General features: G+C 47.7%; 1 protein-coding gene across 3 annotated transcripts in view; it reads left to right on the forward strand.

The window, feature by feature from the left end:
- The window catches only part of KIAA0319L (KIAA0319 like), an 82,265-nt gene that overhangs the window by 45,308 nt on the left and 9,761 nt on the right, over positions 1-27,196 (forward strand). For all 3 annotated transcript variants that reach the window (XM_044424652.1, XM_044424653.1, XM_044424654.1), the window contains exons 7-18: positions 1,968-2,055; positions 3,544-3,636; positions 4,425-4,557; positions 6,669-6,897; positions 16,518-16,641; positions 17,748-17,880; positions 18,354-18,502; positions 19,919-20,070; positions 20,755-20,893; positions 22,073-22,232; positions 26,131-26,273; positions 26,995-27,117. In XM_044424652.1, the coding sequence (XP_044280587.1) occupies positions 1,968-2,055; positions 3,544-3,636; positions 4,425-4,557; positions 6,669-6,897; positions 16,518-16,641; positions 17,748-17,880; positions 18,354-18,502; positions 19,919-20,070; positions 20,755-20,893; positions 22,073-22,232; positions 26,131-26,273; positions 26,995-27,117 (1,666 nt within the window). The remainder of the gene's footprint in view (positions 1-1,967; positions 2,056-3,543; positions 3,637-4,424; positions 4,558-6,668; positions 6,898-16,517; positions 16,642-17,747; positions 17,881-18,353; positions 18,503-19,918; positions 20,071-20,754; positions 20,894-22,072; positions 22,233-26,130; positions 26,274-26,994; positions 27,118-27,196) is intronic.

A 27,196-nucleotide genomic window follows, 5' to 3' on the forward strand; every position in this document is an offset into this window, starting at 1 on the left:
CCATTCCTGCACCAGAAAGAAGTGGAAGTGGGGTGTAGAGGCCAGCATCCTTTGTTTGTCCTCTGGAGCTTAAGATAGGAAAGAAGGAAGGAAGAACAATGATGAATATATAGTGACCAGGAGGAAGGCAAATCTAGAGAAGATTTCTTTGGGAGAGAGGGAAAGGCTGGCTTGAAGGCTGGTGCTTACTGTGCAGTGGCAGGATCCTCCAGGGAAATAGAAGCAGTGTTGAATTTACAGAGAGAGACTTGTAGGGGAGCCAGGCTTATGGGGAGCCGCACCTGCTGCACTATTAGCCCTTAAATCTATGAGATGCGCAGGCTGTTACTTGCTGGGCAGAAAGGTATTCAGAGACACTTTCACCATATTCTGGAAATAATTGTGGCTACTAAGCACAGACAAATTCCAGACCGTTGCATGGTGGGTAAAATACCATTTTTTAATGTATAACACATGATCCTGTGGTCCCTGGATAGTGTACCAGGGGGCAGAGGATTTTTCAGGCTTGTGCAGTGGTCTTGTGCTATCACAGCAGAATTGTGACGTGAAAGAGCTGGCACCTGCCTTCCCTAGTGCCTTGCACTAAATTATTTTTGAATCTCCACTGTTTCAAAAGCCATTTTCCTTTTATTATGGTGTGTGTGTGAGTGTGTGTGTGTGTGTGAGAGAGAACGAGAACTTATTCTTAGGAAAAGCAAGTCTATGGGGCCCTTAATTTACAGAACTACTTTTATGCTGCTTTGAATTCTAGACCAGATATTTCAAGGAAGAGAACATACCAAAGATATTGGGAAACCTAGTATTTTGTTCTGGTCTTGAGAAATAGAAATCCTTAAAGTTGCTTCCAAGGTTAAAAATAAAGGAAGTTGTGTTACCCATAAGAAAAGCTGGAAAATTTGTCCTTCCTCTTCAATAAAATACAATACTCACAACAGGGATTAAACAATAAAGCCAGTGGAGGAGCAAAATGTTTACAATATATGAGGCTATGCCAAAGGAATGTTCTAGAAAATAGCCCCTCCTGCGTTCAAAGATTGATCTGCAATATTTACATAATATTTCTCAAACATAGCAGGCAAAGAAAAATGATATACACACAATATAACATCATGAGACTGCCACAAAAAGAGCTTGTGGCTGGAGAAAAATCAGAGTAAACAGATATGTTGGCTTAGGCAGTAAATTAGGGCAGCAGTTAAAACATTCTAAAGCCATTGTAAAGTGTCCACAACAGTTTCGCTGGTATTCTGCTTTGAGTCTTGTGTGCATGAATGGTATGTAAGTGACAGCAGTTCCTGCCTTTTGGCAATTACTATTTTCAAGGTGAGGAGTAAGAGCTCCTTTCTCCTCAGTCCTTTAATAGCAAGCATTATCTTGCTTGGCTACACAGCATCATGCCCGCCTGACCTGAGTACCAGCCCACAGAACACAAGCAGTTAGAGCAAGGGCTCTGTTTCACTGGGGTGGGAAGGGGGCGCTATCAATGGCTCCTGGATTGCAGAACTTGGTTCCTCAAAGTAAGAACATTTTAACCAGGGGTCTCAAACTCAACTTACCTGGGGGCTGCTGGAAGTAGAGTCTGGGTGAGGCTGGGCCGCATCAAGTATTCCACCACCGTGGTGGTGGTGGGCCATTCATCCCGCCTCGCTCGCGGAGGCCGGCCCGGGCACCGCCGGCGCTTTGAAGGCCGCAGGGCCCCTCCCCGTGCCCCGCCAGTCCCGGCGCGCAGCTTAGAGGGAACATTGCGCCCAGGATAACGACTCACGCAGGTGCGTGTGAGAAAAACGCGTGGGCTGCACTATCACTAAACATTGATATCAAGTGGGGGCCACAAAATATCGTCCCACGGGCCGCAATTGGCCCACGGGCCATGAGTTTGAGACCCCTGATTTTAACCATTCTGTTTTTTACAGACACTGATAGCTTTGTCCATGTCTTAACATTTACCATGTGTGTTTCTTTGCCAGCTCACAGTCGGCCTGTATGAATTCAATGTGATAGTAGATGGCGATAATGCACATGGAGAAGGAATGGTAAATGTGACAGTTAAACCAGGTATGCTCAGCCACTCTGTTGTATCCCCTCAGCTCACATCTTTCGTTCATTCTTTAGTGGTCCAGAGAAACAAGACAGGCATTTTGCATTTATGGTGAACTGAAAGTTCTATGAGGAGAACTTTTGGGTGAATTTGTGATGTAGGGGAGTCAGATGGAAGGTTGATGGAATCGTATGATAGAATTATCGCCTCCTCTTGCTGTCTTGATTTTTTGTTTTATTTGTTTACTATCTTGCAACAAATGCAGGGACACTGCACTCAAGGCAGGGACAAAAAGGGCCAGATTAAAACAAATCCTTAATTAAAACACTGCAGAAAAGCAATGAAATTGCAAACTTAATACTAAAAGAAAAAAGTAGTTCCTACCAACCATGCCACTGTTGGCAACAGTACTAAGATGCAAGGCCTCAGCAGTTATAAGTGGCCTATAAATATGTGTAAATAATAAGAGAAGGGTCTCACCTCAGCACCTTTATACCTTGGCAGGCTAATGTAGAAGAAGGCATTCTTTCCAATAGTCTGGTCCCAAGCCATGCTTGTCTCTTCTGCAGTGGCAGTAACAGCCATGCTCCTTTTGGCGGCTGATGGACTCCATTTTCTTTCTTCTGTAAGAGAGCCTTGTGGCACATTACACATATACAATAACACGCTTGCCTGAAACAGCAGGAAAATGGCACTGACTTCAGTGGATGCCTTTCCAGTAGGTCTAGGGAGGACAAATTTTGGACCTCTAAATATTCTGACCTTTGGCGTAGCATAGGCAATAGTGAGGGATCATGGGAGTTGTAGGCTAAAATGTCAAGACAGCCATAGATTGCCCATCCTTGTTATAAGCATTCAAACACTTGGTAAGCTGTGTAGTAGCATTATACTCATACAGCAGGTCGGAAGGGCCGAGAAAGGAAGCTTGTCTATAGACATCTGGTGAGTTCATGTCTACAGAAAGTTTGAACCATAGGAAAAATGATGACAATAATAAACCATAAATAATGAAGCACTATACATATATTATTTTACCCTTGCAATAGCCCCGTTAGGGCAGAATAATACTATCCCAAGTTGGAGGTGTCAGCAGGGAACAGATGAAGCTTCTTGCCTTAAGACCACCTAGTAACTTCAGGGCAGAGGTCTGATTTGAACCAAAGAGATTCACAGCCTCTTAGCTACTGTGCTACAGCTGAACAGGATGACTTTTCACAGAAGTAGCCACTGTGGCACAGCAAAACCAGCAGAGCCTTGCGGCACCTTTAAAGGCTTATAGATTTCTCATGGCATACGCTTTCCCTTCCATCCGATGAGCTGTGTGTAACCAACCATGTGTATGTAAACTGGCCAGTTGAGGGTAATGCTTCATGCATCTGATGCTGTGCACTCCAATCCACAAAAGCATGTGCTGTATTACATGTTAAGGTTCCATAACACTTCTTGTTGTTTGAACAGGATTGTGACTTTCTGTGGTGGCTGTCATAGTCCCTTTGTCATTGCAGAACCTCGAGTGAATCAACCCCCTGTGGCCATTGCATCGCCCCAGTTCCTAGAGATCTCGTTGCCAACCACCTCTACAGTCATCGATGGCAGCCGTAAGTACTAGTGCAAACCCCAGCGAAAGGTTGCTTCGAGGGGGCAGAGAGAGGCAGTCTGTTCGTAACCAGGGTACATGGATTGTGCATCCTTTCAGTCAGTTCAGATCATTTGTTGTATATAATTCTTAGGCTTGCTGAGCTGTGCCATCTGCCAGCCTTCACTGCCAAATACATTACTGAACCCAATATTTTATACTTGGAGAGCTTTATGCTGCTCCTGCCACAGAGGCTTAAAATTTGCTTTTGAATTTCTAGGACTGCAGTAGAATGTCACACTGACAGGTTTTTGTGAAGTGCTTCTCATGCATGCTCAAATGCAAGCCATGCTTGCTGTTTCAAATGAAGGAGAGGCTGTGGTGTTACTTTGCTCTACAGTAATTGGTGAGGGCAAGATCCAACTTGGGCAACTGGAAGAGGTTCCACAACACTTCAGGTTCACTGGTCTTTTTCAGCAAATCTACTGAGATTTTTTAGCTGGAGATAAATGAACTGAACTTGGGACCCTTCTCTGTGCAAAGCATTATCTGTGCCCACATGGTCTTGCTCATCCCTGATAGTACCCAGCACTCACATTTTTGGCATCTATTACTCAAACTTTTAAAACTGCCTCTCAGTGCAATGTTCTATGTTAATTGTAACTTTCCACTTTAAAAATAAGATTAGCTTTTCTGGTTTGTGGAAATAGTACTACAATCACAAAATGGCTTTAAGTAGGCTTTTAATATCTGTGAAATTATTTGGAAGGTGGAGCCCACCCTCCTAATTTTCTGTTTTCATTGACTCAGAAAGTACCGATGATGACAAAATAGTCAGCTACCACTGGGAAGAACTGAAGGGGCCTCTTCGGGAGGAGAAGGTGTCTGCAGACACTGCTATTCTGACACTTACCAACTTGGTGCCAGGGAATTACACATTCAGGTAAGAAACCATCTGGGCTAATCCCCCTGCTTTCGATTTTCACATCCAAAACAGTTTTAATCTAGCTGAATTGGTCCTTGGAGCAATCTTTTAGCTCATTTACTTTAGTTCACAGAAGTCGTCTGCTTGGGTGAGCAGAGAGCACATCAGCTGGCAGCTCCCTGGCTAAACTGGCATAATTCTTTGCTATCAGCCATGTTTTGCAGCTCCCCTAGCCACAGAAGCAGTTGCTGTCTGTAAAATTGTCAGTTCCTGCATTGCTACTTTATGAGGCTACACAGCTTTCATTAGCGGAGAAAAAATAGAGGAATAATATATCAGGGATGAGCACTGATGTTTTTCTTCTCCAAACCTACTTGCCTTTCCCTTGCCTGGCTACATCATTTTAAAAATAACTTGTGGCATAACATACCCATTATGCTTCACCATGAATATCTCAGATGGACTACTGGCTGGGGAAAAAGTTTCAAGAACAAATTGATTATTTTAACACGCTGAACTGAAAATTAGCATATTTGATGCAGGGATCTTTAGATGCGTTTACTTTTGTAAAAGGTTAATATCTGCTGTCCATTTTTCTTTGAATATAACATCTGTTTAACGGTTGCACTCCGACTGCCATTTGTTCTGCAGCACATGTATTCAAAGAGTTAAAAAAAGGAAAGTATGCTAATGATAGAAGTGTCAGTGTAAAGGTAGCAAAAAGGGCTTTTTGGAAGACTCCTGTGTCCACCATCCATGGCTAAACTGCTTTCTGTTCTTTGTTTTGGAAAGGTGAGGAAATGGTTTGTAGGTTCTCAGGGCTTGTTTTGCAAATTATTTTAAATAATTAACTATTCCCATGCTTTCCATTGCAGGCCTCATCCTAGAGAGCAGTACATAGAGCAAATTATGTTCAAAATCCCAGTTGCCCACATTTCTTGACTTGTATTTTGAAGAATGCCTGGGGCCTTAGATCATGCATTACTTCACTTGAGAGGCTCACTCATCGTGCTCCTTTTAAAATGCTGAATGAACATGTTCAGTTGCTTAGGAAGGGGCTTCTTTAATGCTTCTTGAGGACCTTTTCAAATGTTATTTTGATTTTGGCAGTGGATATTAGCTTCAAAACAAACTGTTCATAATTGCAAGTGGTTTTTATAGATTGGGCCACCTGCAAATTTGTATTGTTGCTCCAGCCTGTAGGTTCCACGTGGGTGAAGATTGACAAGAACAATTACAAAAGACTCCCTCAGCAGCACATGAGATTCATTCGAACAGAGCTGCCCACGCTGGAGGGTTTGCAAAGAGCATGAAACAGTTTGAACTGCCTTTGTAAACCGCCCAGAGAGCTTTGGCCATTGAGTGGTACAGATCAATAATAACAGTAGTAACACATGCCCTCTTTCCTCCCCTCCACCCACGCCCAGCAAAATATTACTAGGCATTTCCTGCATATTGGCTATATCAGCAGCAAGGGGCAGGGGAATGGACAGCACAAAAGGAAGTGCCCCAGCATAACACTGTCATGTTGAATCCCTCCATTAGTCATCTCACCCTTTGCTATGTACTCTGATCTTTGCTGTCAGAAAAATCAGAAGAAACAGTAACAAGTTTTAAACAGCTGAAAGCAGATGATAAAAACCAAGAATATATATACCTTGAAGAAGATAGAAAAATGTTAAAAATGACTTTGAATTTCATGATGTTTTTATGCATACGAAATCAACATTTTGACAAAAACTGCTTGTGTTTATTGATGAATGCATTCTTGACCCACCCAGCATAGGAGATCAAGAAATCATTTTCGCATAGACTTTGACTATGTAAAATAGCAGTCTGGCATCAGTCGTCTTGTCATAGATGCAGTTCATACAAATAGCAAATGGTATCACTCTCTGTGTTTGTTTCCTCTCCTAGCTTTTCCAAATATCCATTGTTGTTTTCTTCAATTTATTTCCCTACACAATCAGTTTAACCCATTACTTCGTTCCCCTAGGCCTGGGAGAACGACCTCCCCTGGATTTCCAGCTGATTTTCTGCAGCTTAATGAGCAGGCAGTCGTGGTGCCCTGCTGATTTCTTCTGTTTCAGTCCTGATTCTAGATGTGCCTTTCTCTCACTCTTCTTTAGCCTCACTGTGGTGGACTCAGATGGTGCCAGCAACTCCACCACTGCTAGTCTGACCGTGAACAAAGCAGTGGATTACCCTCCTGTGGCAAATGCAGGCCCCAACCAGGTGATCACACTGCCCCAAAACTCCATTACGCTCTATGGCAACCAGAGCACAGACGACCATGGCATTGTCAGCTACGAATGGTCCCTCAGTCCCAACAGCAAAGGGAAGGTGGTGGAGATGCAGGTAAGCGCTTTGGGTGTCCCATTTGTGCCCAGCCTGAGTGCAGTGAGCTTATCTCCCATCAATGTTTCCTATTAGGCTTAGGTCAAGTTCATGTAAGGACATTCTAATCCCTGTCAACTTCTCTTTCCCAACAACTTTAACTGTTTCCTCATCTAATTAACATCCAAAAAGTACAAATGCATGCTAAGACTCATAATTCTATGAAGGTAGATGTTATTGTTACCCATGGTAGTCAGGCTTACTTGCATAAATCTTCTGTTTGACATTTATTGAAAGACCTGAATCACCCTTCTTGCTTATTTCTGCCAGCTGCATTAATCTAATCTCTCAGAAGATTTGGTTTTTTTCAATATTTCAGTATGATTTAGCATCTAGTCAAGGTCTTCTATTGTTCTTTCTTTTGCCTTCCTCCTTGAGAGGAAGATAAGCAGAGTGGGATAACCATCTCCCCACGTCTCGTTTTCCCACTGGAGAGAGGAGGCTTGGATGGGCCACATCTCCTCCTCCCTGTTCCTGGCAGAGCTAGTGCTCCGCTGAGTGGCAGCATTGCTGGGAGAAGGGAGGGCCTGAACTGCACAGTGCTGACCTTCCTGGTCCCTTCTTGTCCCCTGCCTTGCACACCTCCTGCTTTTCTCTTGTGGTGGTGGTGGGCAGGAAGCAGCTGTTCTGCCCATCTTCCTTGAAAAGAAGGCAAGCAGAGCGGCTCAGCACCTCCAGCCCTGTTGCCCCTTCCCAGCAGGTAAAAGGGAAAACTGGGTAGGAGGCATCCCTCCTGTTGCCTCCTCACTCACTGCCTTCTTTCCAAGGGGGCCGCACGTGAGTCAGGCAGCTCCTGGGCCTGGTCTGTGCCACCTTCCACAGCCCCATTTTGGACTTGGGAAGAGTCGCAGGGGAGATGTCAGTTTGCCCTCCTGCTCCTGGGTGCTGCACCATCCAAGGGTAGGGGACTGTCAGCCTGAGCCAGGCTGGCACATCCAGCTGGATCTCCTCCCAGAAGAACTCAGTCAAAAGTACCTCTTCCTCTCTGGTCAAGACCACCCGTGCTCCTTCTCCACTGCTTGCCTGTAGCTGATCCATGGGGAAGAGACATCGTTAGCTTTCCTGTTGCTCAGCCATGGGGTGCCTCAGCTGAGCAGCAGGTGGCATCAGGCTGAGCTGGGCCTTCAAACCAGCACATTCTCTTCTCAGCCCCACTCCAGGTTCCCTTCCCAGTGCCCTGCCCATGCCAGGAGAACAGGTTCACTCATGAGCATGCAAGCTCTGCCAGCATTGACAGGAGTTCTTCGTCGTGGCCTCTGTGCATCACACATATGGGTACTGCGCCTGTGCAGTGCCTGTGGCCTGAAGATTGTCAGCTAATGGTTTTTGGCGGGAAGCCCACTGTGGCCTATAAAGAGCGGAGCGTCCGCCATTTTGTTCAGTCTTTGCGACCACCGTTCACAGTGCCTCGTGCTTCGACTGTTGCTTCGACTGTTATCTTGCTCTCGATTGTCCTTCTTTTTCCCAGTTTTCTTCTCCTTGCTCCCAGTTCATTGTTCCACGTAGTTTTTTCTCTTGTTATTTCTTCTTTCGATCTATCTAAAACAAACAAACAAACAAACAAAAATATATACTTACCATCTGCACTGTCTCTCCTCCTCCTCCTCCTCCTCCTCCTCCTCCTCCTCTTCTTCTTCTTCTGCGATGGCGCAGCGAGCAGCTTTCCACAAATGCGCGGACTGCGGGTCAAAAATGTCACCAACTGACCTGCATAACCTATGCCTCCTCTGCCTGGGAGAGGGGCATAGGACGGGTAAATGCGCGCATTGCCTGGCCTTCTCCAAGCAGGCCAGGAAGAACTGCGAAAACCACCTCCGGAGACTCCTTTGGGATCGGGCCCTAATGCAATCGGACCTGCTTATTGCCGTCCCAAAACCGGGCTCCGCTTCTGTGGCCCCACCCTCACGGCCTTCGGATGGAGGTGCGTCTGCTTCGGTGGCTCCCTCTGCTTCACCTAAAAAGAAGCACGAGAAGCGGAAGCATGCCGAATCCAAGAAGTCGGCAGGCCATAAAAAGTCCAGGAAGGAGAAAGTCTCCAAGCCTCCCAAAAAACCCAGGAATTCGGACCGTCCGGACCGTCCCCAACATCGGGACTTGGAACTGATGGGCCCCTCGGTACCGGAGGCGCTTACGGTACCGACTCCGCCCAAACAGGTCCTCCAGGAGGCTATGCGGGTTACCCCTCAAGGGTCTCCCCGCTGTGCGGTTGACCTCCCACCTGCGCCCCTTCCAACTCTACAGGGTTCAATATCTGACGGGGAAATCCAAGATTCCCCTCCTAGGGCGAGGTCACCGACACCCATGCCCGCGGTCACTATGGAAGTGGACGTTGGACTGTCCCCACCGGGGAGCCGGAGGAGCCGCTCTGTAAAGCAACGTCCAGAGAGCTGGCGTCGCCCCTACTACCATACTTGGGGTGATCCGCTCTCCGTAGGGTACTACCCTGCTCCCAGGGCACGATCCTCTCTTCCATCCCGTGATGAACCGCGCTCATCGGATCCGAGGCGGGCGTCACCTCGATCCCCACAGGATGGAAGTAGCTGCTCCTTCTCCCCGGCAGAGTCATCATCTGAGGCCCCACCCTACTACGGTGCCGATTCGGCCAACTCAGAAGCCGACTCAACCTCCCCAGACGTCACTGTGACATCCCAGGGTCCTGCGTCGCCTGATGAGTCCCACGTCTCCTTCGTGGAGCTGATGTCTAGACTTGTCCAGTCCCTTGACATCGACACTGCCCAGCGCCCGGGACCGACGACGGACAAGTTCTACGATGTCGTCCATGGGGAGCAGTCGACATCTATCGTCCTGCCGCTCATAACCACCTTGTGGCAGGCGATGACGCAGCCCTGGGACCTGCCATCACATCCTCAACCAATGTCCAGGAGATATGAGTCGATGTACAGGGTTCGGAAGGAGGACATTCCCTTCCTCCTCTGACATCCCAAACCGAACTCTGCAGTCGTCGAACCCTCACAGGGCAGAGAGGCGAGAGGGCACACAGCACCGAGGGACAAGGAGGGCCGAAAAATAGACTCCCTGGCTAGGCGAGTCTACGCTGCTTCAGGCCTGGGGCTCCGCATATCAGATTACGAGGTGACGTTGGCGAGGTTTCAATACTTCATTATGAAGCACCTGCACAATGTCGCCTTCACCCTCCCAGACCACCAGGGTGACCTCACGAAGGTCCTGATTAAGGAAGCCATGCAGGTTGCGGTGCAGCAGTTATCCACGGCGAGGCACCATGTGGATACTGACTCACGGGCCTTGGTCGGTGCCTTTTCTCTCCGAAGGCATGCATGGCTTCGGAATTGCAATTTTCTGGAAGAAACCAAGCGCCGGATAGAGGAAATTCCTTTCGATGGATCCGGGATTTTCCATTCTCGCACCGACCATAAGCTCAAGAAGCTGCATGAATTGAGGATGATGGCACGCAGGATGGAGATACAGTCCCATGCCAGACGTAAGTGGTCCTGGAATCATCCATCCTACAGGCAATCATATCAACCGAGGCAACAGCCACAACACCGCCAGCAACAGCAGCGCTGCCATCCGCAGCCCCAGCAACGCTTCCAACAAGGCCGCCGTCGTTTCGACAATCGGAGGCAACGTTGACGGGACTGGCAAACCATTCCTCACACTCCTTCTATACCCACCCCCCTCTCATCTGGGGATCAGCTTCGAAGCTGACTCCCCATTTGGGAGTCCATCACATCTGATCGGTGGGTATTGTCCATCATTCAACACGGCTATCAAATAGAATTCGACATCGTTCCTCCGCCGAGTCCGATCCGGTCCACTTCATGTTCACCGGTACTGCTCGACGAAATACATCAACTTCTTCATAAAGGAGCGATTCGTCAAGTATTCCCATCTGACGGACTCCACGGATTCTATTCCAGATACTTTACGGTCCCTAAGCGGGATGGTGGTCTACGTCCAATTTTGGACTTGCGGAACTTAAATAAGTTCATTGTACCGAAAAAGTTTTGTATGACTACCCTTCAAAACATTTTGCCATTGCTAAGGAGAGAGGATTGGTTTGCCTCATTGGACTTGAAGGACGCCTACTTGCATATTTCAATTCACCCAAGTTACAGGCGTTTCCTTCGTTTTGCGGTTGCAACCCAACTTTATGAGTTTACAGTTTTGCCTTTTGGACTGGCTATGGCTCTGAGGGTTTTTACCAAGTGCATGGCTCCTGTCTGTGCCTTTCTATGCCTCCAGGGCATACAAATTTACTCGTACCTCGACGACTGGCTGTTAGTGTCGCAGTCCAAAGAAGGACTCCTTGCAGCCATCCATACAATTTGTGCCTTGCTCAATAGCCTATGCCTATGTATTAATACCGAGAAATCTTCTCTTCTTCCGATGCAGACGCTTACCTTCATTGGAGCCCGCTTGGATTCGACGCTGGAAAAAGCCTTCCTCCCTCAGGACAGACAACAGACTCTTGCTTGCCACATCCATCGAATCTGACAAGATGGAACGGTCCCGGCGAAGTCTATCCAGAGGATCCTGGGGCATATGGCTTCCTCAGTTGCCGTAGTTCCACATGCCAGGCTTCGGCTTCATCCACTGCAACTCTTTTTCAACAGAGTGTACCATCCTCAAAGAGATCCGCAGTTGAGATTGATTCGGATCCCATCTTCCATGCTTCACTCTCTGCTTTGGTGGTTGGAACTGACCAATCTTACGATAGGAGTCCCTTTCAGGGCGCAACCTCCTACGATAACCCTTGGCACCGATGCGTCCCTTCTAGGATGGGGAGCGATATGCTCCGGCCTGTCTACCCAGGGTACGTGGAATCATCGGGAATCCACGAATCATATCAACTTCCTAGAACTACTGGCCGTTTTCAAGGCCCTGCGCTCTTTCGAGGACATCCTTCATCATCAGATCGTTCAGATAACTTCGGACAATATAGCTACCATCTTTTATCTGAACAAGCAAGGGGGAACAAAGTCACCGACTCTAGCCAGACTTTCTATGAAAATTTGGGACTGGTGCATCCGGAGGCACATCACGCTGATGGCTGTTCATCTAGCTGGTGTAGACAACGTGCAGGCAGATCTTCTCAGCAGGCACATGTTCACCTCTCACGAGTGGGAATTGGATCCTTGTAACCACCTTTTCCAGTGCTGGGGGTTTCCCGACGTGGACTTAGTTGCTACCCAACAGAACAGGGTGTGCGAGGCTTACTGTTCGAGAGCGGGAATTGGACACGCTTCCCTAGGGGACGCATTCATGATCCCTTGGAACAATATGAACTTTTACGCCTTCCCTCCGATCCCTCTTCTGATGCGGGTCATAGCAAAGATAGTGCACGACCGGGCATCGGGGATACTAGTTGCCCCTTGGTGGCCACGTCAAGCGTGGTTTGCGAAACTACTCGACCTCTCCCGTGGGGAATTTCTTCATCTTCCATCACTCCCATATCTTATAACACAGGTGAACGGCACACTTCGCCACCCGGACTTGCTCTCATTGAACCTAACAGCATGGCGAATTCGATGATGGACGTTCCATCGGTGCCGACGACGGTTTCGAGAGCTACGAATCCGACAGCTTCTACTAACCCATCGGTACCGACGATGACTTCGACCACCTCGGATCCAGTTGTCGAATCCAATCACTCGGGTGCTTCCCTTTTCTCTGGTCTCTCTGTACCATCCGGTTCGAGACAAGACCCGTCGAATCCAAATCCGACGTTTTTGCACCCTGATATTCAGCATATCATCGACTCTGCCTTAAAGCTGTCCACAAAGAAGTCACATAAGGCTAAATGGAAACGTTTTTCCACCTTTGCTGAGTCTCGTTTGTTCTCTCCATTCCTCTCATCCATTCAACAAATTCTTCAGTTCCTCCTGGAATTGCACCATTCCGGATTGAAGCCGTCGTCCATTAAAGTGTATACAGCTGCGATAGCCTACTACCATGGCTTAGTCGACGGATCACCTCTGTTTTCTCATCCTATCCTCAAAAGATTTTTGAAGGGACTATATAATCTTAACCCATCAATTAGACCGGTGATGCCCACATGGAGCCTTTCTGTAGTTCTACAGGCCCTTATGAAGGCCCCCTTTGAACCTTTGGCGACGGTGGATCTGCGATTGGTCTCTTGGAAGACGGCGTTTCTTGTAGCTGTCACTTCAGCCCGGAGGGCCAGTGAACTTTGCGCTCTTCGCATAGACCCTCCTTATTTAAACTTTCACAGGGAGAAGGTCGTTTTACTCCTCGACCTGTCTTTCTTGCCTAAAGTGTCTACACCTTTCCATACGGGACAAGACATTGTGCTGCCTGCCTTTTTTTCATCACCGTCGGCTCCATTGGAAAGATCTTTGCATTCACTCGATGTTCGGTGTTGCTTAGCCTTCTATCGATAGTGAACAGAGTCTATTCGACGATCCAATAAACTATTCATCAAATATTCTGCTAGGGATCAGGGCGATCCAGTCACTCCACAGAGACTTTCTAAGTGGATAGTCCACACTATAGTCTTATGCTATCAATTAGCTAAGCTCGAACTGCCTTCAGTTCCTCGAGGCCATTCTGCTAGAGCTGTTGCAACCTCATCTGCATTCGCATCTGGGGTCCCGATTGATGATGTCTGTCGAGCTGCTACTTGGGCGAACCCTTGCACCTTCGCCAGGCACTACCGTCTCGATGTTCGAGCTCGATGGGATTGCTCATTCGGTAGAGCTGTTCTCTCCTCCGTTCTTCAATGAGGACACCTTCCCTCCTCCTTTATGGTGAGCTTGTTAATCTACCCATATGTGTGATGCACAGAGGCCACGATGAAGAAAAGCAGGTTGCTTACCTGTAACTGATGTTCTTCGAGTGGCCATCTGTGCAGTCACACAACCCACCCGCCGGCCCCACTCAGTGTCGGTGAGTGGATGCATCTACCGCTCGGTGTCGGTGAATGGATGCATCTTTCGGTACTGACCATGCCTTTTTTTTTTTTTTTACGGTACCGACTTCAAAAAAAAAAAAAAAAGCAAAAAGCAAAAAACCAAGTTTTTTCCATAAAGTGGCGTACATTCGGTCGCAAAGACTGAACAAAATGGCGGACGCTCCGCTCTTTATAGGCCACGGAGGGAGGGGGAGCGGAGCTTCCCGCCAAAAACCGTTAGCTGACAATCTTCCAGCCACAGGCACTGCACAGGCGCAGTACCCATATGTGTGACTGCACAGATGGCCACTCGAAGAACATCAGTTACAGGTAAGCAACCTGCTTTTCTGAGCACGGAAGTGGATGGCCATGACTGAAGACCCCAACTTTGGCTGCTGTCCACCTGCTCCCCTTAGTGTTCAAGCCTCCTGCGATGTCATCTGTGACACTGCAGGAGGACGAAGGGAGGGAGGAGGCACGCCACCCCTGCTGGGCCTGTTCATCTGTCAGGCACAGAGGAATTTTAACCACAGCACATAATTAAAATTCCCCAAGGGGGTGAATGTGTTATGTGAAGCCAGACACTCAGAGAGAATCCCAAACCTCTTCAAGAGTGGAGAAAAGGAGCCATCTCTTTTGAAGAGCTGGGAGCAGCTTGGGTGGCTTGTCGTCATCCAGCCATCTCCTCTGCTCACCAGGTTTTTCTGTTGTTTTAAAGACTTGCCACACAGGTGATAGTGGGAAAAGAGGTGTGTCTATAACTAGTCACATTTAACTTTCTTAAAAAGATGGGAGTTTGTCCATCCTTGGAAGTTTTATTCAGAAATGTTAAAGTAAAATTGGTTATCCTCCCTGGTTTCCCCACGGTTAGGATACACTGTTTTTCTCTCAATAAGTTCTGAGAATTTCCTTTGTCCCATCATTATGTTTGCACACTCTTCAGCTCTTGCCTCTAAGTAATCATTTGTTCAAAGGAGAGATTGTACTTATGGTCACTGTCATATCTATTTCTAATCCTTGTAGTGGCACTAATATTTACTCTTCATTTTTACCCAAGGTGGTTCACAAGCACAAGGCAAAACAAAATCAAATTTAGCTTAATCAAAACTAATTGCAAGGAAAGCTACTCCAGTAAAATACACTATACAAATTCACTTAAATTTATTTATTTATTTATTTAGAATATATCTGTATCTCTTTTCAACAGAAGCTCTCAAAGCATTTTTACATAGTCAAAAGTGGCTTATAAACACATGACATTAAAATGTATCTGATTGCTGGCAATATTTATATACTGCTTCTCATGTGAAACAAGTCTGAAATGTTTACAAAAGAATAGCAGACTAACTCATTGGTACACTGAGGCTGGTACAAAGATAGCTTCTGGCTGTGGAAAAGCCAAAGCAAAAATATATGTTTCAGGAAATGCTGAAAACACTCCAGAACTGAGGCCTACCATAGGGTGGGTGATGCTGGGAACAATAGATGGCAAAAGAAGAAGGGGACAGCAGAGGATGGGGTGGCTAGATGGAGTCACTGGGGCAGTGGGTGTGGGCTTGGGTGGACTCGGAAGGGATGGTGGAGGACAGAAGAGCCTGGAGGAATGTTGTCCATGGGGTCATGATGGGTCAGGCACGACTTTGCAACTAAACAACAAAACAAATAGGGTGGGTGCCACTGAAGAAAAGGTCTATCTCTGTTTCATCATCAAATGGAACTCTATAGGTTAAGTTGGGTATAGTCTCAGCAGGGGCAGGAGTTTGTATTTACACCTTCCATCCTCTGACAAAGAAACAGACACCTTCACCTCAAACATGATGACCTGTGCAGGCTCTGGCAGTCTTGGGGAGTAATCTCTCCCTAGAAGCATCCATTCCCCCACTCCTCCCTGAGCACTGCTGTCAGCGACAGTTCTAGCTATCTTAGCCTCAACTCCTCCCCAAAAGTACCTACTGCTCAGCTCAGGCTGAAGAGCAGGACAGATAACATTGTATGGGGTAAGTGGGCTCAGCTGCACCAGCTCGAGATAGCTGACTAAAGAAAGTTGGTTGAAGTAGGGGCGGGGAACTGCCACTGGCAGGGTAGAACTGGCCTGTAGTCCATCCTCATCTGGCCCGGGGCTCCTTCTCAGTCCTGCGGCAGCTTTCCTCCCCACACCTGCCCCTGCTTTCCCATGCTTGAAGATGGGGGTCCCCTGAGCATCCTGAAGCAATGGCACATAATTTCTCAAGCACTAAATAATCCAAACATTGCAGAAGTTGAAGGCGCATTCTGTTGAATTCTATGTAAATTTATTCTGAAATAATCCCAACTGGATTCAATGGAGCTTACTTCCAGTATGATAGGATAGCAGCCATAGTGAAAGGTGACCATGATCCATTGCTAAAGAAGACACGAGGAGAAACTGAATGGGAGACCAGAATGGGAGACCAGCGGGACATCATGTTTCTTTCTTGTGTGGGGTAGAATTACCCTCCACCATGGTGTGGCATATCTAATCCTACAACTTCCAGCATGCTCCAGCCAGCTGGGCATTGTAGGATTTTTTGCATCTAAGCATACATAAGATTGTGCCTTTCAGTGTTTGATATTTGAGAATATTATACTGAACTCTGCATGCCTTAGCACTCCTTTTCTTTTCCCTCTTTGCAAATGGGGGATTAAATTCTTGGAATGTATTGTTTCAAAGGGAGTGAGGACCTCAACTCTGCAGCTCTCTGCCATGCGTGAAGGTGACTACACTTACCAGCTGACGGTGACAGATTCCGCTGGCCACCAGTCCACTGCCGAAGTCACGGTGATTGTGCAACCCGGTATGCTTCACGAGGCAGGCAGTCTTTTGAGTACCAAATGCCCCAGTTTGGCAAGGGGAAGAAAACAGCTTCTGCATCTCAGAATGGCTTCTTCAGGGTTGATATCTGTGGACTGAAAAAGGGGAGTGCAAATAAGCAGTGGCTGGGGTGAAAAGCACTTAAGGAGGCATCACTATATGAGACCTTTTTTGGCACCCTGTTTTCCTCAAATAGCAGTGCCATCTCTCTCCCCACAGCTTCAGTTTTATTACTATATCACAAAGTACCTTTGAAACTGCCTTCCAGTTTTAAAAGTAGCTCACTCTACAGCACAGAGAATGGCCACCAAGAAACAGAGGAACACCTGAAGGCCTGCTGGAGAGCAAAGGATCTTCCAGTTTTTTAGATTATGTGCTTTGGATCCCTGAGGCTAGTCTGTGACTTCAGAGTCCCCATGAAAATGGCAGCCTGATTTCAGAGTTCCCTGTGTGTCACCCATTTTGTAAGGAGACAGGAGCATCAAGCTAAGCTAGGAAGATGCTACTGTCTAGGGGCCAGAAGAGTGAGGAAGCACCATATCTTAACTATGATCAACAGACCAGGAGCAGTCTGCAGACCTGCTCCCTCTCTCCCTCCCTACACCAGCTTTCCTGCTTAACCAGGATTCTGATCATGACATGCATAACAAGTGAGTGGCCAAGTTGTAGCAATTCCAGAGTAATCATCTAGTGTGGAAGCACCCTTGAAGTTTATGCAGGGTCCATAGCTCTGGGGTAGGGTGCCTGCCTTAGAGTATAGAACAGCCTTCCCCTACTCTAGCACCCTCCAGATGATTTTGGACTTCATTTCCCAGCATTCCTGGCCATGCTGGCTGGTGGTGATGAAGTCTAAAGATCTGGAGGGTTCCAGGTTGCTGAAGACTGATGTAAGATGCCCTGGTTCAATAAATGGCTTGTGTGGTTAAAGAAACTTAACTAGTGGAACTGGGAAAGACCATTGACTCAGGTATCCCTGGGCAAGATGTGAGGCTGTTTCCTCTATGGCTCTCCTTGTTCGTGCCTCTCTGTGTAAACACCCTATTCAGTCCTAGAGTGACTCACTCTCTCACTCTCTCAACTTTTGCCCAGAAAACAACAAGCCACCGAAGGCAGATGCTGGCCCAGACAAAGAACTGACCCTCCCTGTGGATAGCACCACTCTGGATGGCAGCAAGAGCTCAGATGACCAGAAGATCACCACCTACCTTTGGGAAAAAACACGGTGCCCCCCTCTCTCCCCTTCCCTCTCTCTCACTCATGAGCACACATGCCCTCACACAAGAAAAAGCAAAACTAGATACAGTTCCACTCCCCTACTCTAAAATGCTCTTGCGTGTCACATGCATGATCTCACAGAACCCCAACACATGTTTGGAATCATGCAGGGCCGGCTCAGCACAAGTAAGGATGGGGAGATGGCTGCTGAGGGTAGTATCAGCGCCTGGCCATTGGGAAAATCTCTGAAAGAAACACATGCCCCCATTGACCTGCTGTATGGGGGAAATGGTGTCTCACCCTGATTTCCACAAAAGCAAGAAGAGTAAAACTGTTGTTTCAATACAACACTGGGTAGCTTGAGCTGGCGCTGTCATGAGGCATCTGCAAGTCTGGAGGAATACTTACTCATCCCAACCCCTTTTTCTCTCTCAGGAGTTTCTGTCATGCTTAACCTAATTTCTTTGGATTTTTGGCCAGGGGCCCAGATGGTGTGAAGCTGGAGAATGCCAACAGCAGCATAGCCACGGTCACTGGGCTTGAGGTTGGGACATACGAATTCACGCTGACTGTCCGGGATGAGCGGAACTTGCAGAGCCGCAGCTCCGTCAATGTCATCGTCAAGGAAGGTGGGTGGCCGGAAAGCACAGAAATGGCTTGGTTGCCCTCAGCCTAAGACGGCCTCCACCAAGGAAGTTCTTCCAGCTAGGGCATCCTTCCCTAACCTGGTGACCTTCAGAGGCATTTGGACCACAGCTCTGGGTGTTGCAGTGCAAACGTCTCTGAAGACACAGGGTTAGGGAAGGCTGCTTTATAACAATCTCTCGATGCCCCTGGAGGCAGAGTAGGGAAGGAAATAATAAGAATTGTGGGCTAGGACCAGAGAATTGCTGGCTTGGCTTTCCAAGTTCCTGGGTGGCAGTGGGCCAGTGACTGCATCTCAGCCTAGTCTAAGCTACCCCATGAGCTACATAGTTGACTAGATACAAATATTTATACTTTTCACTATTATGTTCCTTTTTACATTTTTAACTATTTGTAGTACTGTCTTTTAATTGTTGGAATCGTTGCAAAGAGCTTCAGTTATCGGGCAGATTAAAAATGAATAAATAAACCAGTATTTTTTGGAACTTAAGCTCCTCGAAGGAAGAGTTGGATACACATATGATAAATAAGCGAATGCTTATGCTTGCTTATGCTTGCTTCCTATTTTCAATCAGATCTGGCTTCTCACACTCCCCAAATCACGTTCTTCCCTGCCTCCAAACCACTGAATCTAATTCTTTCTGAACTTTTATTGAGAAAATGAGGCTCATGAACTATAGCCTGTTTACATGTGCCCGCAACTCATTTTTTTTCTTAAGAAGCCATTTTTTAAATGCTGGAGGCTTGAAGAACGCACAATACAGCCAATACCGTTTGCAAAGTCCAGCATTTCAAAACACATTCAACGAAGACAATGGAAGATGAGGGCAGTCAGTCATAATGGCCTGCTGTGACTCAGTGTTGCTGCAGCACTTGTCAGTACACAAACATTTCCCAGCTGCTCCTCAGGCAGAACTCTCAACAACCCTGCTAGGCTCCAGAGGCCTGCTGCACCAGCAGCCAGCCTCCCAAGGCGAGCAGCACTTAGGGCTTCCAGCCATGCATCTTTTCTTCCAAACTTTAAGCTGCCAGGTATCTAACTCACTGGGTCATGTGATACCTTTTAGCCTACTGTACAGGTGGCATTTTTCTCACTAGCTTGGACGCACTGTTTGCATGCTTGCAGAAGGGGAAGTAAGACACAGTTGCTTATTCCCCCTCTGCATTCCTGTTGCATACGATTATCTCATGCAGTGTGAACTTGCCAATGATGAGTTGTTGCCATGGGTAACAAGCCACCCAGAACCCATGGGTGGCTTGTTACTACATTGCTAAAATCCCACAAGCAAAGAATTCTTTGCTAATGCTCATACTCTGGGGCAACGTTTATCTCTCTTGCTTTTCTTATTTTGACTTCTTTGTGCTCGGATTGCCAACCTCTGTCCCCCATTTTTGCTCAGAGATAAATAAGCCGCCCATGGCAAAGGTTGCTGGGAATGTCATCATCACCCTTCCTAGAAACACAGCAGAGCTTGATGGGTCCAGATCAACAGATGACAAGGGAATTACCACCTTCCTGTGGACACGGGATGAGAGCAGTCCTGCAGCTGGAGTGAGTCATGTCAACATTGCTGCTGGGCTTTTTTTGCAATGTTTACATCTGTGTACGAGTGGTTTATAAAAGTTCAGCAAACCCAGGAAAATATGCATGAGTTGCCATCCTTAGTCAAGCAGTTAAAGACGGCAGAGTGTTTAGTACATTGCAGCTACTAGACAGTACATTGCAGCTACTAGATCCACTGCTTAGGTAATGGGAGTTGTAGCTCTGAGGTATACCAGGTTTGCACTTAATTTTTAAAGCTGTCCTTTCATCATCTATGGTCCTTTGCGATGTCCTTGGGTTTTTTGAATTTCATCAAGCCTTTGATTGTGTCTAGAGACACACTTTTTCGGAGCTTTAACAAAAATAAAAAATCTAAACTTGAATGTTGCCACTCATTCTAGAATGTATATTCTGGGAATGCACTCCTTCATCGTCCTGATTGTAAAAGGCCACCCTAGCAGAAGGAGGGCGTCTTCAGCCTTGCCAGGCCTCGGCCTTGGAGTCAGCTCTGCATGCAGAAATCCAGTGCCTCTTATTACCATTAGGAGGCTGTGAAATGCTTCTGGGAATGTCAGCTCTGGGGGGTTCTAGAGGTTGTCCTAGACCTCTCCTGATCCTAAATTTCCGAAACGACACGTAGCATTCCACAGAGCTGAAAGGGGTCTAACTGTCGTATATGTTCATTAACCACAGGAGGTGTTAAATAATTCAGACCACCATGCGGTGCTCTTCCTCTCCAACCTGGTAGAGGGAATGTACAAGTTTCATTTGAAGGTGACTGATGCCAAAGGGGAAAGTGATGTGGCCAGGGCCACCGTGGAAGTGAAACCTGGTAAGTCCTTTATCTCCCAGTGTGGATCTGATGTCTTCTGAGAAACCTATTACTAAAGTAAACTAATATAGTACAGTTATAATAAGTTTTTAAGTGCAGAACCCTGCATACTTTGCAAGTAGTATCTTAATCATCTTTATTACAGGTAGGCCAAACTTGCTAACTCCCCTGCACAGATGTGGGGCTGAGCTAGCAATGAAGAATGGCTTCTCTAGAGCCACCAAGAGACTCCATGGGAGAGGTGTGGTTCATACTGGAGGCTTCCCTGCTCAGACTCATGCTCACTGTAATACTTGAGCTTTCAGGTCCGGTATTGTGCTGTAGTGAGAGTATTGAACTGGGACCCAGGAGATCCAGGTTCCAGTCCCCAGTTGGCCATGGAGCTTACTGGATGATTTTGGGCCAGTCAGTCCCTCTCAGCCCATCCTACCTCACAGGGTTGCTATGAGGGTAAAATTAAGTGGAGGATCATGTAAGCTGCCTTGCGTTCCCTGAGAGGAAAAAAAGGCAGGATATAATAAGTAAAAATAAATAATTTTTTAAAAAACATGACTAGGTAAGATCAATCTTATGCATGTTAAGTTGGAAGTATATCCTGTTATTAAGTGTGCAGCGTGCTAGCCAGACAGTCCCCACAGTCTGTTACATCTGTTTGATCTTTGCCAAGTTGGAATGTGTAGGAGCCCCACAGGTAACTAATGTTCGTTGTCATGCATAGAAAAGGGCGTTTCACTGCAAAGTGCTGATAGGGAGGGTTCCGCAGCCAGGGTATGGTACGAAGGAAGGCAGTTCCTGATGTGAAACCTGGAGAACAACTAAGGGGGATTTAGCAAAGGGCAACCATGAAATGGAAGAAAGGAATTGGGTGGATGAGCAAGAGGAAAGGAGTTGGCTCAACATGGGATTGCAAAACAGTTCAGCTGCCAGAAGCCTTACTTCTTCCCCAGCGGCTTTCCAAAGATGGACTCTTCCTTGGATGCTCTGCACAACCAGCTTGGGCCTTCTTCTGTGCTAGGCTGGATGCAGGGATCCCTGTAACTTGCTTATTTTCTCATCTTTCAATTGGGATCTTTTTAAGTGTAATCTATTCTGAGGATCTGGCAAGTTAAAATTCCAAGTGTCTGGTGGGGTGGTGCCTGTGCATGAAAATTCCAGCTCATACTTCTGTGTTCCTTCCAGATCCCAGGAAAAACAGCCTTGTGGAGATGATACTGGATGTGAATGTCAGCCAGCTAACAGAGCGGCAGAAGGGCATGTTTATCCGCCAGATAGGTGTTCTGCTGGGGGTCCTGGATTCAGACATCACTGTGCAGAAGATCCAGCCTTACACTGAGCAGAGGTATGTGGCCACAGAGAGGATCCTCAACTGTCCATGTCTAAGAAAGCTGACATGGTTGCATCCCAGGAGAAATCAGCTGCACTTTGTTCACAACACTGTTGATTAAGGGAGTGGCCTGCTGAGAGACAGACAACCCCTTGCCCCCCAAAAAGGCTTTGCCACTTCTGTTTCAAATACACATGTTAAATCTAGGCAGGTCTATGTGTAAATCCTCCCTTGAAGGATAACTCGGGAGAGGGATGTGGTAATTATGGGAGATTTCAGTTTCCCAGACATTAGTTGGGAGTCTCACTAAGTGGAGACGGCCAGGTCACTTTGCTTCCTAGAGGGAGGGACTTTCATGCAGAGGGTCCAGGAGGTGACAGGAGGAGGGAATATCCTTGACTTGGTCATGACCAGCAGGGAGGAGCTGATAGATGGGGTGCAGATTAGGGGCGCTCTGGCTGCAAGTGATTAGTCCATCCTTTGCTTTGAGATCAGGGGAATGGGGATGAGTGGCAGATCAAGTATTAGAAGCTGGGACTTTACAAATGCCAACTTTGGCCAGTTGAAGACCAAACTGGGAACAGTCTCCCAGGAGAGGGTCCTGGAAGGCAAGGGAGTTGAAGAGGGGTCGGTGGCACTAAAAAGGCAGGTCTTGGAGGCGCAAGCCTTGACAATACCTCTAGCAGCAAGGTGGGGAGGCAACAGAGAGTGCCCCCATGGATGAGAGGAGATGTGGTAAGAGGTACCTTCATGGAAAATGGATACTGGGGCAAGTAGACAAAAGGGTATATCGGGGGGAGGAGGCCTGTTGCAGAAGGATTCTTCGCAAGGCTAAGGCTGATTACGAGCTGAGACTTGCCAGGAATATCAGGCGCAACAAAAGGGGCTTCTACCAACATGTAAATAGCAAGAGGAAGGGGAGACAAGTAGTGGGACCACTTAATAAGGAGGAAGGATTGATGTGAGGAACAGGCACAGATGCTAAATAACTAACTCTGTGTCTCACCAAAACAGGATGGGAGAGATCCGTATGGGGGATTGGATGAAGCTAGGGATTTAGGGGCACAGACTAGAGTCACCTTCCTAGAAGTTGAGGAGCTCCTCAGGGCACTGGAGGTTACCAAGGCGCCAGGCCCTGATGTACTCCTGAGGGTACTTAGGGAGTTGGCAGGGGAACTCTCATATCTGCAGGCCTCCATTTTTGAAGCCTAGTCGAGAACGGGTGAGATTCCAGAGGACTGGAGGGTGGAGTCAATGGTCCCACTCTTTAATAAGGGTAGCAGAGGGGACATGGGGAATTATAGGCCAGTTAGCCTCACATCCATTGCTCTGGAGTCCATATATAGGGAAGGGAGGTTGGTGGCCACACAACATGGTTTCTGCAAAAACAGGTCCTGCCAGATGAACCTTGTGGAATTCTATGACAGTTTTTCGAGGTGGCTAGATGGAGGGGATGCAGTAGATGTGGTATACCTGGATTTCAGCAAGGCCTTTGACAAAGTGCCGCATGATATCCTGGTTGTAAAACTGAGGAGTTTTGGAATAAATTGATGCACTATCCAGTGGATTAGAGCATGGCTGATGGACCGAAAGCAGAGGGTTACTATTACTGGGGAATCATTGGGATGGCGGATGGTGACAAGCGGGATCCGGCAGGGCTCAGTCCTGGGACCGATCCTATTCAATCTTTTCATCAATGCCCTGGAGGAGGGGGTGAGAAGTTTCCTGGTCAAATTTGTAGATGATACTAAAATGGGGGTGGTGGCTACAACTGAGGAGCAGGTACTCCAGATCCAGAAGGATCTGGACAGACTATGGAAGTGGGCAGGAGACAACAGGATGGCGTTCAGTGTGGATAAGTGCAAGGTCTTGCACTTGGGGCATAGGAATAGGTGTCATAAGTACAGGTTAGGGGACAAGTGGCTGGAGAGCAGCACTTGTGAAAGGGATCTTGAGGTGCTGGTTGACTGCAGCCTAAAACATGAGCCAGCAGTGTGACGTGGTGGTCAAGAGGGCGAACGCCACCCTTGGATGCATATCCAGAAGTGTGGCTTCAAGATAGAGGTATTGCTGCCACACTATACGACTCTGGTGCGCCCTCAGCTGGAGTATTGTGTTCAGTTCTGGGTCCCTCATTACAGGAAGGATATAGCCAGGTTGGAATCAGTGCAGCAAAATCAGTGCACTAGGATGGTGGCTGGTTTGCAGGGAAAGCCATATGAAGAGAGACTGAGGGAGCTGCGTCTTTTTAGCCTTGAGAGGAGGAGACTCAAAGGGGGACCACTTAGAGACATACAATTACGTAAGGGGGTGCCATGCAGATGTGGGACACGACCTTTTTTCCTCTGCAGTGGAGGGCAGGACGTGTTCCAATGGAGCAATGCTCAGGGAACCAAAATTCAGGATGGGTGCCAGGAAGTACTTCCTGATGATTAGGTCCCCTAGAGTATGGAATAGGCTTCCACAGGAGGTGGCTGAGGCCCCATCGGTGCGGGTGTTCAAGGATAGGCTACACATGCACATGGTGGGCATGTCATGAGTGGAGCTGGCTGGAGCCGGAGGTCAGACTAGATGGCCCAGGAGACCCCTTCTGACTCGCTCTGTTTCTATGTTTCTGCATAAGGATCCAGATGATTTGGCGATGTAGGAGACACGTGGAAGGGCAAGGGCAGTGAAATCTGAAGTCCATCCGTTGGGTGATGGGAGTTATCTTTGAGCTCCCTCGCTAGCATTCTGCATAGCTAACCACTTTTTTCTTAGCATCCTCTGCAGTGTAACCCACATTCATTTCAGAGCCATTTGTGTATCCTTTCAAGGAACAAATGTGTGGGGCTCAGCAGATACCTTAGAGCAGAAAGCCTGCACCCACTCCAGTTTACGAGAACATGCCTTCAGACTTACAAGGCAAGGCCGCACCCAGTCTGTGCGCTTTTTCCCCACTGGATTGCTTTTTTAGAAAGGTTGGTTGCCAGTGCCACCTAACCTGCAAACCTAGCCTCTTTGGAAAATACTGGCCTGTGGGCCAAACGGAGGAAGGAATCCTAGCCTGAAACCCCAGACTGCGTCAGGGAGGAGGCCAGAGCTCCTCCGCAGCACAAAGCAGTATTACAGTGCGGGAGCCAGGTGCTCAGTCCTGCGCAAGCACCCTCTCGATCAGTGCCGCTGCCACAGCCTGCCCACTCCCTCCCTGCCTCTGAATGGAACCGTCTGGTGCAGAAGCAGTGTTTGCTTTTGTTGACCTTGGGAAACTTTTTTCCCCACAACGACTTCTGCTGAGAAGGAGCAGGGCTCTGTGCTTCCAGCTCTAACCCTGCCTTTCTCCTCTAGCTTCTCCATCCCTGTCTCAGACCAGTCATTTACCATTCTTCCTCCAAGCAGGAGAGGAAGAGGTTTGCCTCTGATCAATACGTATTTGGCGGCGGTTAGGGAAGCATTAGGTAAATGGAATGCGTCTGCATTTTCTGTTTTCCTCTGCGGTGCTTCTTTTTTTGAAGGAGCAGCTTCAACGGTGCCAGCTGGTCAGGATGGGGTTTTGCACAAGTTGATTTCTGTGCTGCTGCTTCAGCTCACTCGGTAACAAACAAGAAGAAGCCCCTCCACCTCTTGTCCTTTATAGGCAGAGCTATGCATCTTCTGCTCTGGAAAAATCTGAAGTCTGCAATGAAAATAAATCATGCAAACAGAGCAGATGTGTGTGCACACCGTTCCTTGTTTTTGCATAATGATTGTGCTTCCAAGGATTGGCTCCTTAGAGTACTTGGATTTATTGGCAAAAAGCTTGAACTATTAATTAAAGTTTGGAGGGTGCAGGGGGCAAGAAGATGTTTTGTCATGGAAATATTTCCTTATGTCCTTCCCCCACTCCACCTGCTATTTATGTTTCTTGCATCCCTGATTTTTGTGTTCGTTGCAGCACAAAGATGGTGTTCTACGTGTGGAATCAGTCTCCTCACCAGGTCTTGAAAGGACATGATGTCGCACGGACACTCAAAAGTGAGCTGCGGAAGCAGCAGTCAGCCTTCCTCATCTTCCGGGCACTGGAGATCAATACTGTCAGTAAGTCAAGAGAAACCACTGAAGTGGCTGCCATCCATCCTTCGTCACCTTGTGCCACCTTGTTCTAGCAAGAGGTTCCAAAGATTTTCTCCTTTCCCACCTTCCCTGATCCCACTGATATCGTAAGTGTACAATAGCAAGATGGGCTGGGGGAGACAAGTTGCACTCAAGACATGCCGTTCAGTGGAATCTTGTTCCTTTCCCGGAACCTCCGGCTGCCGCAGTGCTGCCATTTGCACTTTGATGTCGACATGCCTCAGCAAACCGCCCTGTTCTGCGACGTTGCAGTGGCTCCCCACCCATCGCTGGCTGTTTTAGCAGCAAAGGCAGTAGGGGCAACGGTTGTGCTTGAGGCCAGGTGGGCCACTTATGCTCTGGGCTGTGTGTTGCCCACCCCATGCTTTGGCTAGGCAGAAGCTGCTGGTGTGTGAGTTACAGGCTCATTTATTAAGCCATCTTGCAATAATGAGGATGTCCTCCAACACCAAGTGGCTTTGTGTGTACACATCCCCAGTAAGCCCAACATTAAAGCAGTGGGATGGCCTGAGCTTCATTAGCCTGAGACTGTAAAGTGAACGGGGAGCTCTCTTAGTCTTGGCAATTATAGGCAGCCTATAAATGCATGTAAATAAATAAATAACCCCCATTCATGCACGCTGAGCCCTAGCAACGTGTCTGTATGTGCCGATTCATGCACCTGCCTGCCACTCTCCCCATGCAGCGTGCCAGCTGAACTGCTCGGAGCACGGGCACTGCAACTCCTTCACCAAGCGCTGCGTCTGTGACCCGTTCTGGATGGAGAACTTCCTTCGAGTACAGCTGGGGGATGGCGAGAGCAACTGTGGTAGGCGCAGTCCGTCTTCCCGTCCCTGCATTCATAACAGAGCAGGCTCTGCATCAGACTCTGTGGCAGGAGCTGTGGC

Source organism: Varanus komodoensis, unplaced genomic scaffold (genome assembly GCF_004798865.1).
Source record: "Varanus komodoensis strain SLA01 unplaced genomic scaffold, ASM479886v1 scaffold15, whole genome shotgun sequence".
NCBI classification, from domain to species: domain Eukaryota; kingdom Metazoa; phylum Chordata; class Lepidosauria; order Squamata; family Varanidae; genus Varanus; species Varanus komodoensis.